General features: G+C 39.9%; 1 protein-coding gene across 2 annotated transcripts in view; it reads left to right on the top strand.

Moving 5' to 3' along the window:
* Positions 1-2883: 2883 nt before the first annotated feature.
* abca1b (ATP-binding cassette, sub-family A (ABC1), member 1B) overlaps positions 2884-13428 on the top strand; it is a 38031-nt gene continuing 27486 nt past the window's right edge. For both annotated transcript variants that reach the window (XM_071458630.1, XM_071458629.1), the window contains exons 1-3: positions 2884-2989; positions 6454-6600; positions 8723-8816. In XM_071458630.1, the coding sequence (XP_071314731.1) occupies positions 6535-6600; positions 8723-8816 (160 nt within the window). In that variant the 5' untranslated portion in view covers positions 2884-2989; positions 6454-6534. The remainder of the gene's footprint in view (positions 2990-6453; positions 6601-8722; positions 8817-13428) is intronic.

The following is a 13428-nucleotide window of genomic DNA, read 5'->3' as shown; positions in this document are numbered from 1 at the left end:
ATGGTCCAAAACATCTAGTCAATTAGTCCATACATTCATTCAATAGGCAAGAGACACAATCAGCAAGAAATGGTAAACACATGCAGTGATACCTCAGTTCCACTGGAGAGCACTCAGAGCTGTGATTCACAGACAGATGGTGAAGGCATCACACAGGTCAGTGGCTACGCAGAGACTCAACAATGATCTGTGTGTGAGTGTGGACGTGTCCACAGTCTCTGATGGTGTGTGAGGACGTCTGTGTCTTATTCTGCTCACGTCTTTGTCCATTGTCCTGATGTCACTCAGACCTGACTCTGGTCCAGGCTCGTTTATTCCTCCTGCAGTTACTCCTCTACTGCACTCAAGTACAGCTCGAGGTACTTGTACTTGACTTTGTACTACTCTACACTTGTAGAGTAGTAGAAAGTTACAGTCAGAAGGTGAGCCAGCCATATTTATCCCACACAGTTCACACTCAGACACACAAACACAAACTAAATTCAACTGAGAAAAATAAATAAATAAGGAGAAATTAAAAAAAACAAACAAACAGAGCAGAAATACAGTTTTAACAGTGTGAGGAAATATTCTACATCTCCCTGACCACTGACCATCAGTGACAATAACAGTCCAGGAGACATCGTCACACTGACTGTAGTTTGATTGTAGTCCACTAGAGGACAGCAGAGGACAGTAGAGAACCGTGGAGGGCAGTCGAGAACAGCAGAATACAGTAGAGAACAGTTGACGACAATCTCAGTCCGACTCCTCTCAGTCTGTATCAAATGGATCAGTTTCTGGTTTGAGTCAGATCCAGGTCAGAGCAGAGGTCAGGAGTCTGAGGCCCTGTTCAGACCTGGTGTTAACATGTGTCCTGAGAGATCCGATCAAAAGTGAAAGGTTGCACGAATCAATGAGCTGCGCACAGCTCCATAGTGAAATAAGGGTTTATCCATTAGAAATAGTAAAAGGGAGCATTCACACCTGTACTTAGAGCTGTCCACTCGTGATCTGATCCCACAGGACGGATGTTCATACCAGGTCTGAACAGAGCCTGAGGACCAGGGTCAGAGGCACCACGGCAGGAGGTTTCACTGATAGCCAGGCCGGGATCCTGTTGTGTCATGTTGTAGATGATGTGACATTTTTGAACATTTAACGTTTTAAAACTGGACTAAATGTAGTTTAAAAGTGAGGGTTTGAAAGTAGCTGCAGAGGATCTGAGACTGTTTTAACAGCGTTTCACTTACTGTATAAAATGTGTTCATTTATTCATTGATGCTGATTGATTTTCAAATGTAAAGTAGAATCTGAAAATTTACACTCTGCTTTAACTTTAATGCTTTTTCAACTGAAAATCAGCTGATCAGAATCTGCATCGATCTCCATCAAAACAGCACTTTCCTTTGGTACAGTTTCTTGACCGCTTAACTACCATATTCCTACACACAAGTGCACCTACAGCCTCACTGTATTACGCCGCAGCCGCAGGTCAGCTGAGTGAACCAGAAAGAGCAAATTTCACTTTGTTTGACAGTTAGATACAGAGCTGAGAATATGCTAATGAAGTGAACATTTGAACAGATGTTGGACTGTTTCAGTTTCAGTTTTTTCTGCTGACCCTGAATGCATGACTATACATGACTATACATGACTACGTCACGCAACCCGATGTCACATGACCACAACTATCACTTTAATGAAAATGAGGCTAAATAAGAGAAAGAGGTTGCATTTGTTTGACATTCCCTGAGTGTTCCCCAGTAGTAGTAGTAGTTGTTGTTATTGCAGTAATTGTGGTAGTAATAGTAGTAATAGTAGCAGTAGTAGTAGTTGCAGTAGCAGTAGTAGTAGTAATAGTTGCAGCAGTATAGTACTAACTGTTCCCAAATCAGATGAATCAGTGGAAAGTCTTTTATTGTGAAACATTTGCATCGTTACGAACGGAAGTAGAGCTAGAATTCAGATTACAAAATAAAAGCTTTGGTGATAAGTTGCTCACGAGGGGGACATAAAGTAGACACAGAAACGTGTTTTATTCTGAATCGACGGTGGAGAAGTTTTGTTTTTGCAGAAAAAAAAATTATTTAACAGTTTATTTTATTCAACAGCTTAGTTTTTGATTCCTGGTATCAACAGCTAAGTAGCCTGTGTGACAATAATGTCAGCTGTTAGTATTTAAAACAACATCTCATAGTGCTACATAGCTGTTTTTATTGTTGTTAAAAACACAGATGTCTCTCAACGTTAATATAACAGTTAATTTTACCATGGAAATAAGGATGTGTTATTTTTACTAAATCTTACCTGACGTCACAAACTTTAATTTGAAATCAAGCATTCTTCTGACAGAGCCAACATATTGGACAGTTATAACTGTAAATATCTACATTAGTGTTTATATCATTTAAATATTATTATAAGGAGAGCACAGGGATCTGACAAAGGCCTTCAGTGAGTGGAGCGAATTGCCTCCTTCTGAACACCTCCAAGCCCAACCTTAAGCCAGTCAGTGTTAGAGGGAAGGACACTGAAGTGGTGCACACTTATAAATACCTATGTGTTTACTGGACATATAGGTAGAAAGATGCAGCTATCTTGGACAATACCAACTATCCTCTCCAAAACATCCGTCAGGCCAGAGAAACAGCTACAGCAGCGGCAAACGTTTTATCTCTCTGTGCTGCAGGACTGACAGGTTCAGCAAATCCTAGGTTGTTCTACCTACCTGCCTACCTACCTGCCTACCTACCTACCTACCTACCTACCTACCTGCCTACCTACCTATCATCTATTCTGTCTCTTTGTAAATAACTGGAAATCAGAGTGGTACCGGTGCAGTGGCCTCGCTCGGTTTTATTTTGAAATCGTAAGCGGAAGCAATGTGATTGATTGATTATTATGAATTGACTCCGCTGAGGTCTAGTCCGGCGGCTGCAGCTCAGTGAGGAGCAGATGTTGCTGCATGAAGGTGGAGGAGAAGATTGATCCGCAGCCCTGACACACGGTATGTACCTTTATTTCACCCGGTTCACCTGGTTTACTTTGTTTACCTGGTTCACCTGTGTAGTTCACCTGTGTAGTTTAGCTGCTCCACGTCTTTAGACCTGATTTAAACTTAGTCACGGCGAAAACTAAGCAGCTGAAAAGGATGAATGTGGAATTTAAACACGTCGTGTTTCGTTGGAGATGAAGTTAATCATTTGAATGAAACAGGAAGAAAAAGTTTCACATTAAAGTTTAGGTTTTCTGAGGCGGTGACGTGTTAAATGAAGTTAAAGACGGTTTTGTTCACACAAAACCAGACCCGGTCTTTATCCAGCTGTTCAGTGTGAACGGACTCACACTCAGACAGCCTCAGCCTGTAAAGTGTTGACTGCTCAGGGGTTGAAATGCGTGTTTTGTTCCGATTTAATAAAGTTTCAGTGAGAGAGGATAAAATAAAAGTGGGTTAAAAAGTCAGTTCATAAACAGAAGGTGAAGTTAATGAATGTGCCGCTGGGGGCGCAGCAAATTAGTGAATTCAACAAAAACAATCAGAAAGAGTCATCTTCAAATAAACTGAATGAAAACAAACATCAGAATCAGACTGTAAAAGTCTACATGTTCAGCTTTTAGTCATTAAACTCCCAGAGAAAATACAGAGGATGGAGAATAATGATGTAATGTTTGAGATGGATTTTGTGTGAGAAAAGCAGCAGTTTTTTCACCTTGATCATGAAGAGTCTGAGGAACTGGTGAGAAAATGTTTGTGAATGTTTTTTTTTTTTATTTTGCAGCTGTTTCAGATTGTTAAAGATTTATAGTGCAAACGATTAATCTAGAGAATAATCTTTAGATCTGTCCCGGTCAACTGGAAGTCATTGGTTCAGGTCAATTAGTTGTCACATTATGATATTAATTTTATTATTGAAATATAGATATTTGGGGGCTGAGAAAGAAGTCACATTTCTAACGGTGTGCTTTATTACAGAAAAACACAAAAGTGTGATAATGAGTCTTTGACAGGAAATTATTCTATAACTAAATGAGCCCAGTTAGTTGACACAAAGATGATTTGTTACATTACTGTCTAATAACCACAGGGACCGGGTGTGTAGACGATGTCAGTCCCTGACTGAGTCCCTGAGCGTTGCCACTTCCTGTGGAGTTAGATTTTTTTACTTGTGACCAACCAACTAATCAAAACCTTGTCAACAAAGACCCATCTCATTGACTAGCATTTGATCAACTACTGGGAGACAGCCCTAGTAATCTGCAGATTTATCAATAATGGAAATGGTAAACTGCAGCTGGAGTTCAGACTTTCATCAGCCCGTTTACACAGCCTGTTTTAGGTAGGAATGCTGTGGCTTTATTCTGCCTCTGTCTCCTGTATAAAGGTACGACCACAGAATGGGAGGGGCACTTAAACCCAGAGGTTTAAGGCAGAACAATATGTTGCAGTTTAAACATTGCAGCTTTAATGCTGCAGTTTTATTTCTGCAGCTTTAATGTTACAGTTTAAACGTTGCAGCTTTAATGTTACAGTTTAAATGCTGCAATTTTAATGTTGTAGCTTTAATGTCCGATGTCTGAGTGTGCGACTGGGCTGTTCTTCAGTTCTCCGCCATGAAGACGCTACGGGATTTTACAGTGTGACGCTCAGGTGTTGATCTGGAGCATGATTCAAATAGTTTGATTTAATCATCATCATCATCATCATCATCACAGCATCTCAGTCAGAGTTCAAGGACATTTTTATGTTAGTGTGAGTGTGGGTGGGGGTGTTAATGACCCCCCTCCACAGTCATTATTCGGACTGTTTCCTGTGTTGTGAATGAACAAAGAGCTGTAGCTCACTGTGATCAAAGTGTGTGTGCGCGTGTGTGTGTGTGTGTGTGTGTGTGTGTGTGTGTGTGTGTGTGTGTGTGTCGTCTGAGTGCATTTGCAAGTGTGTAAGTGTCCTCAGACCCCCGTCTCCTGATTGTCTTCTTTCTCTCAAACCCCCGTCACACTGTTCAATCAGCTCAATATTGATTAGAATCAGGAAGGTTCTGTCCTCTGGCTGTGACGTCAAATAAAAGTTAAAACTGATCCCAGAATTGAAACTAAACATTGTTTTTGAATGTGAGAAATTAGGAGATCCAGAGACATGTTCAGACACTGTTGAACATGGTTCTTATCTGTAATCGACTGATGATCTGTGACCTGATCGTACAAACATCCCTCTCCTCTGCCATTCACCGTGTTCCTGTGCTGTCTCATTTCTGTGGATATCAGCTCAAAATTAATCATCAACTGTTCTGATAATCCACTAATGGTTTCAGTCATTTCTCAGTCACATCCTCTGATTTCAGCTTCTCTGTTTTATATCATAATAAACTGAATCTATGACTTTAGAAACTGTGATGGGCTTTTTACACTAGTAAATAGAGCTGCACAATTAATCCAAATTTTTGTGATAAGGGTAAAAATATGTCACAACATTGTTGTGCATTGTTAGCACCATACGTATTGTGCTACGGAGACACCCCAGCCTGGAAATCATATTCTCCAGTTTATTTGGTACAAGGTCCAGAAAAAATCACATCATCATCATTTCTGAAAAAATGTAGTAAAAATGATAAATTGATCATTCCAACTGAAATTATGACTCATATCTCAATATCTGCAAAAATAATTATAGTATGATTTTTTTGTATACTGTGCAGCCCTACTAGTTAATTAAAAAAATAATCAACAGATAAAGTGATAATGAAAACGATCATCAGCTGCAGTCTGGACTAATGACAGGAAGTCAGAAAATGACATAGAAACACTGGATGTTTTGGTTATTTGGATTTACGTAAAGTTGACAGATGAAAGATGACAAAGTTAAAACAATATGTGGTAATGTTTAAGGGAAGTTCCACTGATATCATATATATATATATATATATATATATATATATATATATACATATATATATATATATATATATATATATATATATATATATATATATATATATGTATATATGTATATATATACACATACATATATATATATATATATATATATATATATATATATATATATATATATATATATATATATATATATATATATATATATATATATAAGTCACAAACTTATAATATATATGAGAGAGATAGAGAGAGGGGTCCCAAAGTCTGACACCACTTTCCCATTTTGGGAAATAATATCACATAATATTACAGCCAGAACCTACAGAGTGAAATACTTTATTATGTGAATTAATTCTAACTGTAGTGTGTGTGTGTGTATGTGTGTGTGTGTGTGTGTGTGTGTGTGTGTGTGTGTGTGTGTGTGTGTGTGTGTGTGTGTGTATGAGGCTGATAAAGAAAAGAAATGTTTGTGATCAGCACTTTCAGCAGAATCACAATCTAATATCTGCTGTGACCTTTGACCCTGGCACCTTTGAGCCGTGTGCTGGCTGAACCTCCGTCTTGTTGTGTTTAATGCAGAGTGAGCAGCGGCCAACAATCATTCAGACTGAGTGCCAGCAGAGCGACAGCAGAGTGACGGCAGAGCGACGGCAGGCAGATATGTCCGTCCTAACACAGCTGGGTCTGCTGCTGTGGAAAAACTTCACCTACAGACGACGACAGACGGTCAGTCACATGATTGTTTCACCTGCTTTCTGCAGATGTATTTAATGTCAAATCAGAGTCCATTCATCTAATGATTATTGATTATCTACTGTTTCCTCAGAGAAGTGATGAATGGTATGGAAACCAGCTCATCCTCACTAGAGGAGCTGGGACCAGAAGTAATTCACTCATTCATCAGGTTTTATTTATTTTAGGCTTAAAATGACACAAACTCTAATGTGACCTGAGGGTTTAGATCATTACCTTTCATAATGTTTTAACTCTGATCAGTGATTAGAACAACAAACTGATTGATCATTCGCTCACATCAGTGAAACTGATCTGAAATATTCACTTTACTCTGACTCAATAATTCATTTTCTGTTGATTAATTAATGACAGTTGTAGTTCTGATGATGACACCTGCTGTAAAACTAAAAGATAATCTCATCGTTTCTCTCTTGAGGTTTATTATTATGAGCTGATCTCTGGTTTTAGTAATCACAGAGTTTCTTTTCTCCTTTGTACCTGTGATGATGTCACACTTCTCTTATCAGGTGCTGCCTCATAAACTCTGATCTCAGATCAGTTTTAGTCTGAACTGACTGATAAGGTCATAATGTACTTTACAAACAGTTCTCTTTCTGCGTGACTCTTCATCCCGACACATCTCATCATCTCTTCTTTAACTCACTCGACTGAACTTGTATCATCTCAGCTCTGACTCTGTTTAGTCTGATAAGTTATTTAACGGAGTTAGTTGAATTAACTCAACAGTTTCACGTCTGAAATCATTTACATCATTGAGTCTTGTTTGACTCTCGTGTTTAAACTCTGATGTTTCTCTGTCTTGTTTAAAACTTCAGTTTAAAAGTCAACAAATTATCATCAAATCAGTTTGTGTTAAATGAAGCTTTAACTGTGAAGGGATCATTTTAATTAATGATAACTCTTTCACTCATTAACTAATTCATCTTTTTTTGGTCCACACATAAGAAGAATGATTTTAAAAAAACTAGCAGTATATTTCTAATGGCTCAGTTTGATCAGTAGTTATCAGTTATGAAGGAGGTCAAAGATCATCCTGATAACAGCTGTGATCATCTTCACTTTAACCCCATGAGGTTTTTGTCTTCGTCAACATGTCTCATTAAAATCAACTTAAAGTCAAACAGAATATTTTTACTTTTAATTCAAAAGTAGCTGACATCCCATTTTTACAGCAACACCAAATGATAGAAATCAGGTAGACATTTTTTCAAGCTAGGATTGGAGGTTAAACCAGGTTTAATCCAGTTTTAATGCAGGTTTAATCCAGGTTTAATTCAGGTTTAAACCAGGTTTAATTCAGGTTTAATCCTCAATGTGTGGTCAGATAAACAGAGCAGCTGATTAGATGTTGGAGTTTTGTGTCTTTGTGATGTCAGGTGTTTATCTTTAATAATCTTTAATGTAAACATGTTGACCGGGTTTATTTAAAGTCTCTAACCTGGTGACATGAAGACACATGTTTAAAAGATGACATCACCAGATACAGTGGATTTATTCTCCTGTGATTTAAAGTGCACTAACATATGTGGACTCTGTGGAGCCTGGTCCTTCTCAGTGGCAGATCTCTGCTGTGTGAAGTCACTGATGTGACTCCAGCTCTATGAATCTGTGCATCACAGTAAAGAACAGAAACTCACTGATTGTGGGGAACAGAGAACATGATACAGATCATGTACCAACAGGTGATCAGGTCCTGAGCTGCTGGATCAGGTCCTGAGCTGCAGGTCTCTACAGGACAGGCCCTATTAACCCCTCCCTGGAGTATAAATCCAGTTTAAGATGAGTCTGAACTGGATTTGAAGACCTGAGGGCTTTAACTCAATCTTCAGGTTCTGGTCTGTCTCCTCTGTGATGTATGCAGGACTGAGGTAGTCTGTGAACCTGCTCATGTGAGGCAGGTCTCTGGATGTTTCTCCAATCGATGAGTCCTCATCAATTATGAATGACTTCTAATAATAATAAAAACATGAAGCTGCTTCCTGCCTCACACACAGACACACACAGGAAGCTTTTAACCCACAGTGTGTCAGTGTGTGCTAGTGTGTGTTTAATGGTTTCCTGTCTCCTCACTCTCTCTCTTTCTCTATCTCAGCTTCAGCTCCTGGTGGAGATCGTCTGGCCGCTCTTCATCTTCTTCATCCTCATTGCCGTGCGGCTGAACTACCCACCGTATGAACAGCATGAGTGTGAGTTTAAAAAAAAACTTTATCAGAATTTATTGACCCACAGATTGGTGCTTTGCTCAAAGGCACTTCAGTGGTGGTCGTACTGTACAGCTCACTTTATATATTATATTATATTGATCAGAAACCATTTTTATGATCTAATGATCATTGATCACTAAACAGTCACATGACTGATGGATTAATTGACTAGTTGTTGTACTTTAGATACACAGACAGTACATGAGCCCGTTCATAAATCTATAAAAACTCATCACAATATAAAGTTTCATGTTAAAAAGACTCTTTTCTCTGTAGTTTTTATCAAACTAACAGGAAATGGTGAATTTGTTGGGGACTATTTTCAGCGGCAGATGAATCCTCATTAGATGCCGTAGTAAGTGTTTGGGGCAGCAGGCTGGTGTGTGTGGGATTGAGTCAGTATAAACTACAGTGTGTGTGTTCATGGTGTGTATCTGACTGACAGTGGATCTCAGAGGACTCAGACACATCACACACGTCAGAGCTGGTCTGGGATCTGATGATGATAGGAAAAGACAAATATTATCAGAGCTATAGTTTAAAATCTGAGAGTCAGGACTAATCAGAGGTTTCAGATAAATACACAATCATCAACACAACAGCTGTCATACATCTGTAATATTGGACATTGATTCTTTTAACATGAACATATCTTGTTTATTACTGTGCACCATGTCACAGAGTTGCACATGTGTTATCAGATGTAACCTGAACTTGTATTTCTAGCTCATCTAATGCTTTACTTCTAAACGATGACTCAGTGACAAATGTTCAGAAATCATAGAAGTTGTGTGCTGGTTTATATGACTGTTGGTTAATATGGCTGCCGGATGATGTGACTGTTGGTTAACATGACTGTTAGTTAACGTGCATGTAGGTTAACATGGCTGCTGGTTAAGGTGACTGTTGGTTAATATGACTGCTGATTAATGTGACTGTTGGTTAATGGGACTCTTGGATAATATCACTGTTGGTAAACGTGACTGTTGGTTAATATGGCTGCTGGTTAATGTGACTATTGGTTAACACGACTGCTGGTTCATATGACTGTTGATTAATGTAACCGCTGATAAATGTGACTGTTGGTTAACATGCATGTTGGTTAAAATGTCTGCTGGTTAATGTGGCTGCTGGTTAACATGGCTGCCAGTTAACGTGACTGCTGGTTAATATAGCTGCTGTTGGTGAACGTGATTGATGTGATTGATTTCTGCTGACGTACTCCTGACTTTCTGCCACTTTCCTGTGACCTGGACCTCTGTGTCTTTGAGATCTGGGTCAACAACCAGAGCAGATCCATTTATCCGTCAGGTGTTCTGTCACTGTCCACTTACTTATGGCCTCACACTGACAGAGTTGTCCCGAGTTGTCCTGCTGGATCGCTCTGTTTCAGGTGTCAGCCAGGTGCATACTGCTGCTGTTGCTCATTATCAGTAGCCTTCAGACCCTTGCACCTTTAAGGATGTCTGATATCAGCTGTCAGTTTGACACTGAACACTCAATGGAGAATCTGAGGGTATTGATTGATAATTGGTCTTGAGGAGGAAGTGCAGAGGAAGTGTTTACCGCTGTAGGATTTCAAATTAAAAGTCTCCTAAGCTCCTCATGTTGATTAATCAGAGCAGTTTATGGCTCTTTATCACTGGGCTGTAATGTCATTATCAAACCTGGTGAAGGTCACAGAGCTCCCTTCGGGATTGGGAGGTCATAATAGAATTACATAATAACTCTGGACCTGAAGGGGTTAAACCTCAGTCCTGCTCCTTCTCTCCATCAGCACAGATCTGTCAATTGTCTGCTCCGCACTGACCTGCAGCAGGAAGTCAGCTGGTTCTCACTTTGCAGCCACCAATACTATCAATCAATTAAAGAGCAAAGAGCAGAGGAAGCTGTCTTAAGGGTTAAAACTGCAGCAACAGCAACAATTAGTCAAATAGTAATTCAACAGAAAAATAATCAATAACCTTTTTTTGGTGTTTTATTGACAATGATCCATCATTCACTAGTTCAGCTTCAGTGATGAGTCACTGCATTTCTGAAGTTTTCACACAGAAAATATAATCAGCTGACTGAAAATAAGTTAGCTGTTGGCTGACTTTAATAACGACATTTAAATAAGATCAACATGAAAGGAATTTAAAGACAAGAAGTCACATACAGTGATGACAGGTGATGACAGGTGTTCACAGGTGATGTCAGGTGATCATGTGATGACAGGGGTTGACAGCTGATCATGTGATGACAGGGGTTGACAGGGGTCTCAGTGATGATCTAACCAACAGATTTTTCGACACTTTCAGTTTTCATTCATTCACCTGGCTCCTCCTCAGTTGCCAAGTGTCATCTGTTATCTTAGCTTAATCCTGTCATGCCTGAATGAAGCAGTGAGGAGCAGCCTGTAACAGCTGATCCACACAGACAGACTGGGAACACTGGGACAGTGATGGGCTGCAGGTTTCAGTGAGATCAGTTAAACCATGTGTCCTGAGGTCAGCAGAGACGGACTGTGGAGTCCATGTGGTCCATATCCTGTGAAGTCCATGTAGACAGGAGACGGGCACAACCCCCAAAGTCTAGACTCTGGAGGTGGGTCAGTAAAGCCCACAGAGGTGAGACCAAGTGGTGGTCTGAGAGAACCACATTGTTTAAAGAACGGCCTTAGGCCTGACTGCGTCTAGAAAGGTCAGCAGGAGGATCTGTGTTCATGACGATGACAGTGACGGTGATGAGAAAGATGATAATGATAATGGTGGTGATGATGATGGTCATCTGTCCAAAGTCTCTTCAGTTCTGTTCTTGCCTCAGAGACTGGTCCTCAGGAGTTTCTCTACATGTTGAAGCTTTTCTTTCAACTGAAAATCAAAACAACATTAAACAGGAAAATAAAATTATGTAGGTCAGCTCAATGATGAAATGCTGAGGATCTTATTTTAACGATCTGGTAAAGAAAAGGTGTGAATGTCTCTGGTCTCATGTCCATTGATTAAAAACCACAGTTTTTACTGACAAACCAGAGTAAACATTCTGGACACATAAGACTTTATTAAAGTCGTCTGCAGGAAGCGGTTCGTCTTCCTGTTTCCCTCTGAAAGCAGAAGCTCTCAGTTTTGTCTAAGGAATGTTTGTGATTCATGCGGCATGTGAGGCCAGACGTGTTGAAACTTGTCTCTTCCGAGCCGCTAAGAGAAACTTCCAGAGGATCATAGACAAGCTGGGAGATGCTTTCACTTCAACAGTGTCCAATCTTTTATTTTGGAAAGGCACAGTTCAGCTACAGCAGTTGACATCTCGCTCAGAGTTGCACAGTGAAGTCCATCCACATGTTCATCTGTCATTCATTTCTTCTCCTGGCTCCATGTTGATTCTTTCAGCCTTAAATCTTTTCTTTCCTGTGCAGAGGCTCGTCTATGAATCAGTTTTTTGTATGTCTCACTAAAACAGTCAGTTCATGTTTAATTGAACATTAATTGATAAAAGCGAGTTCAGACATCAGTCAGTGATCAGGAGGTGGAGCGGGTTACACACAGTTTACATGTTGTGGGTCTGTACGACTAAAAATCACATAATCTCTTTAAACTTCACTGTTTTCAGGCACATAAACTGTTTCACTAATAAATGAACCATCATTAAGTGTAAATTAAAAGTTATTTGTTGTTTCTCATGTAACTGAACAAGATGAAATATAAATGGACACCAGACAAGTTGAGGCGTCACTGGGAGAATGAGACTTGTGACCTTTGAGTTTTTGTGAAGTCCCTCATGCAGATTGGGGACCTGAGTCCTGGTGGTGATGTTGGACTCTGTGGTCCCTCAGCGGAGGATCTGCTGACAGCTGCACAACTAAAATAAACATAGCGCTGGTGAGAGCAGCTAAAATAACATCATGAGACTTAATCTGAGCTTTAACTGACTGCAGCAATTTTATTATTAATTCATCTGGTGATTATTTTCATTATTAATCAATAAATTGTTTGGTCTCTAAAGAAGACTGAGAGAGTGGGGGGGTCAGACACTTAAACAGAGGACATCAATCAATATGAGACATCAGAGAAGGTGATTGGTTTTATTTATGACCTCAGTGATTGATCAATTATTGATCGTGGAACAGACTCTATACTGAAAAGCAACTTCTTGATGGAGATGAGTCAAAGACTGAATCTACAGCCTCTTATCTTATCTCTGATGGATTAGGAGCAGGCCAGGTGGCAGTCTCAAGTTCTCTGATAGCAACTTCTTCACTCAACGTGAAGCCTCCTGCTGCTGGTGGGTGGAGGTGGGGGGTGGAGAGTAAAGGTCGTAATCCTGCGATACTGCCTCCACCTCAGTTCTGCAGCAGCTGATGCTCCACTGCAGGCGACAATAAACCAATCGCAGGTTATCTACCTGTGTGAGGGCAGGTGAAGGTGTGGACAGTCTGTTCCAACGCAGCTGATAAACAGGAGGGATCCTGAACACCTGACCGAGGTGCTCTTCTGCTGCTGGAGGCTCAACACGTGTAGTCCTCAGACCTGGTCCCCAAACTGGATCAGGTTATTGCAACATCAAATCATCATTCAGTTACAGTTACTTTGTTAGCATTCAACAACGACCTCTC

This window comes from Trachinotus anak, unplaced genomic scaffold, assembly GCF_046630095.1.
Source record: "Trachinotus anak isolate AG129_WGS33_773 ecotype Australia unplaced genomic scaffold, CSIRO_AGI_Tana_v1 ptg000021l, whole genome shotgun sequence".
In the NCBI taxonomy this organism is placed as follows: Eukaryota; Metazoa; Chordata; class Actinopteri; order Carangiformes; family Carangidae; genus Trachinotus; species Trachinotus anak.
This window is presented reverse-complemented; position numbering and strand designations above follow the sequence as displayed.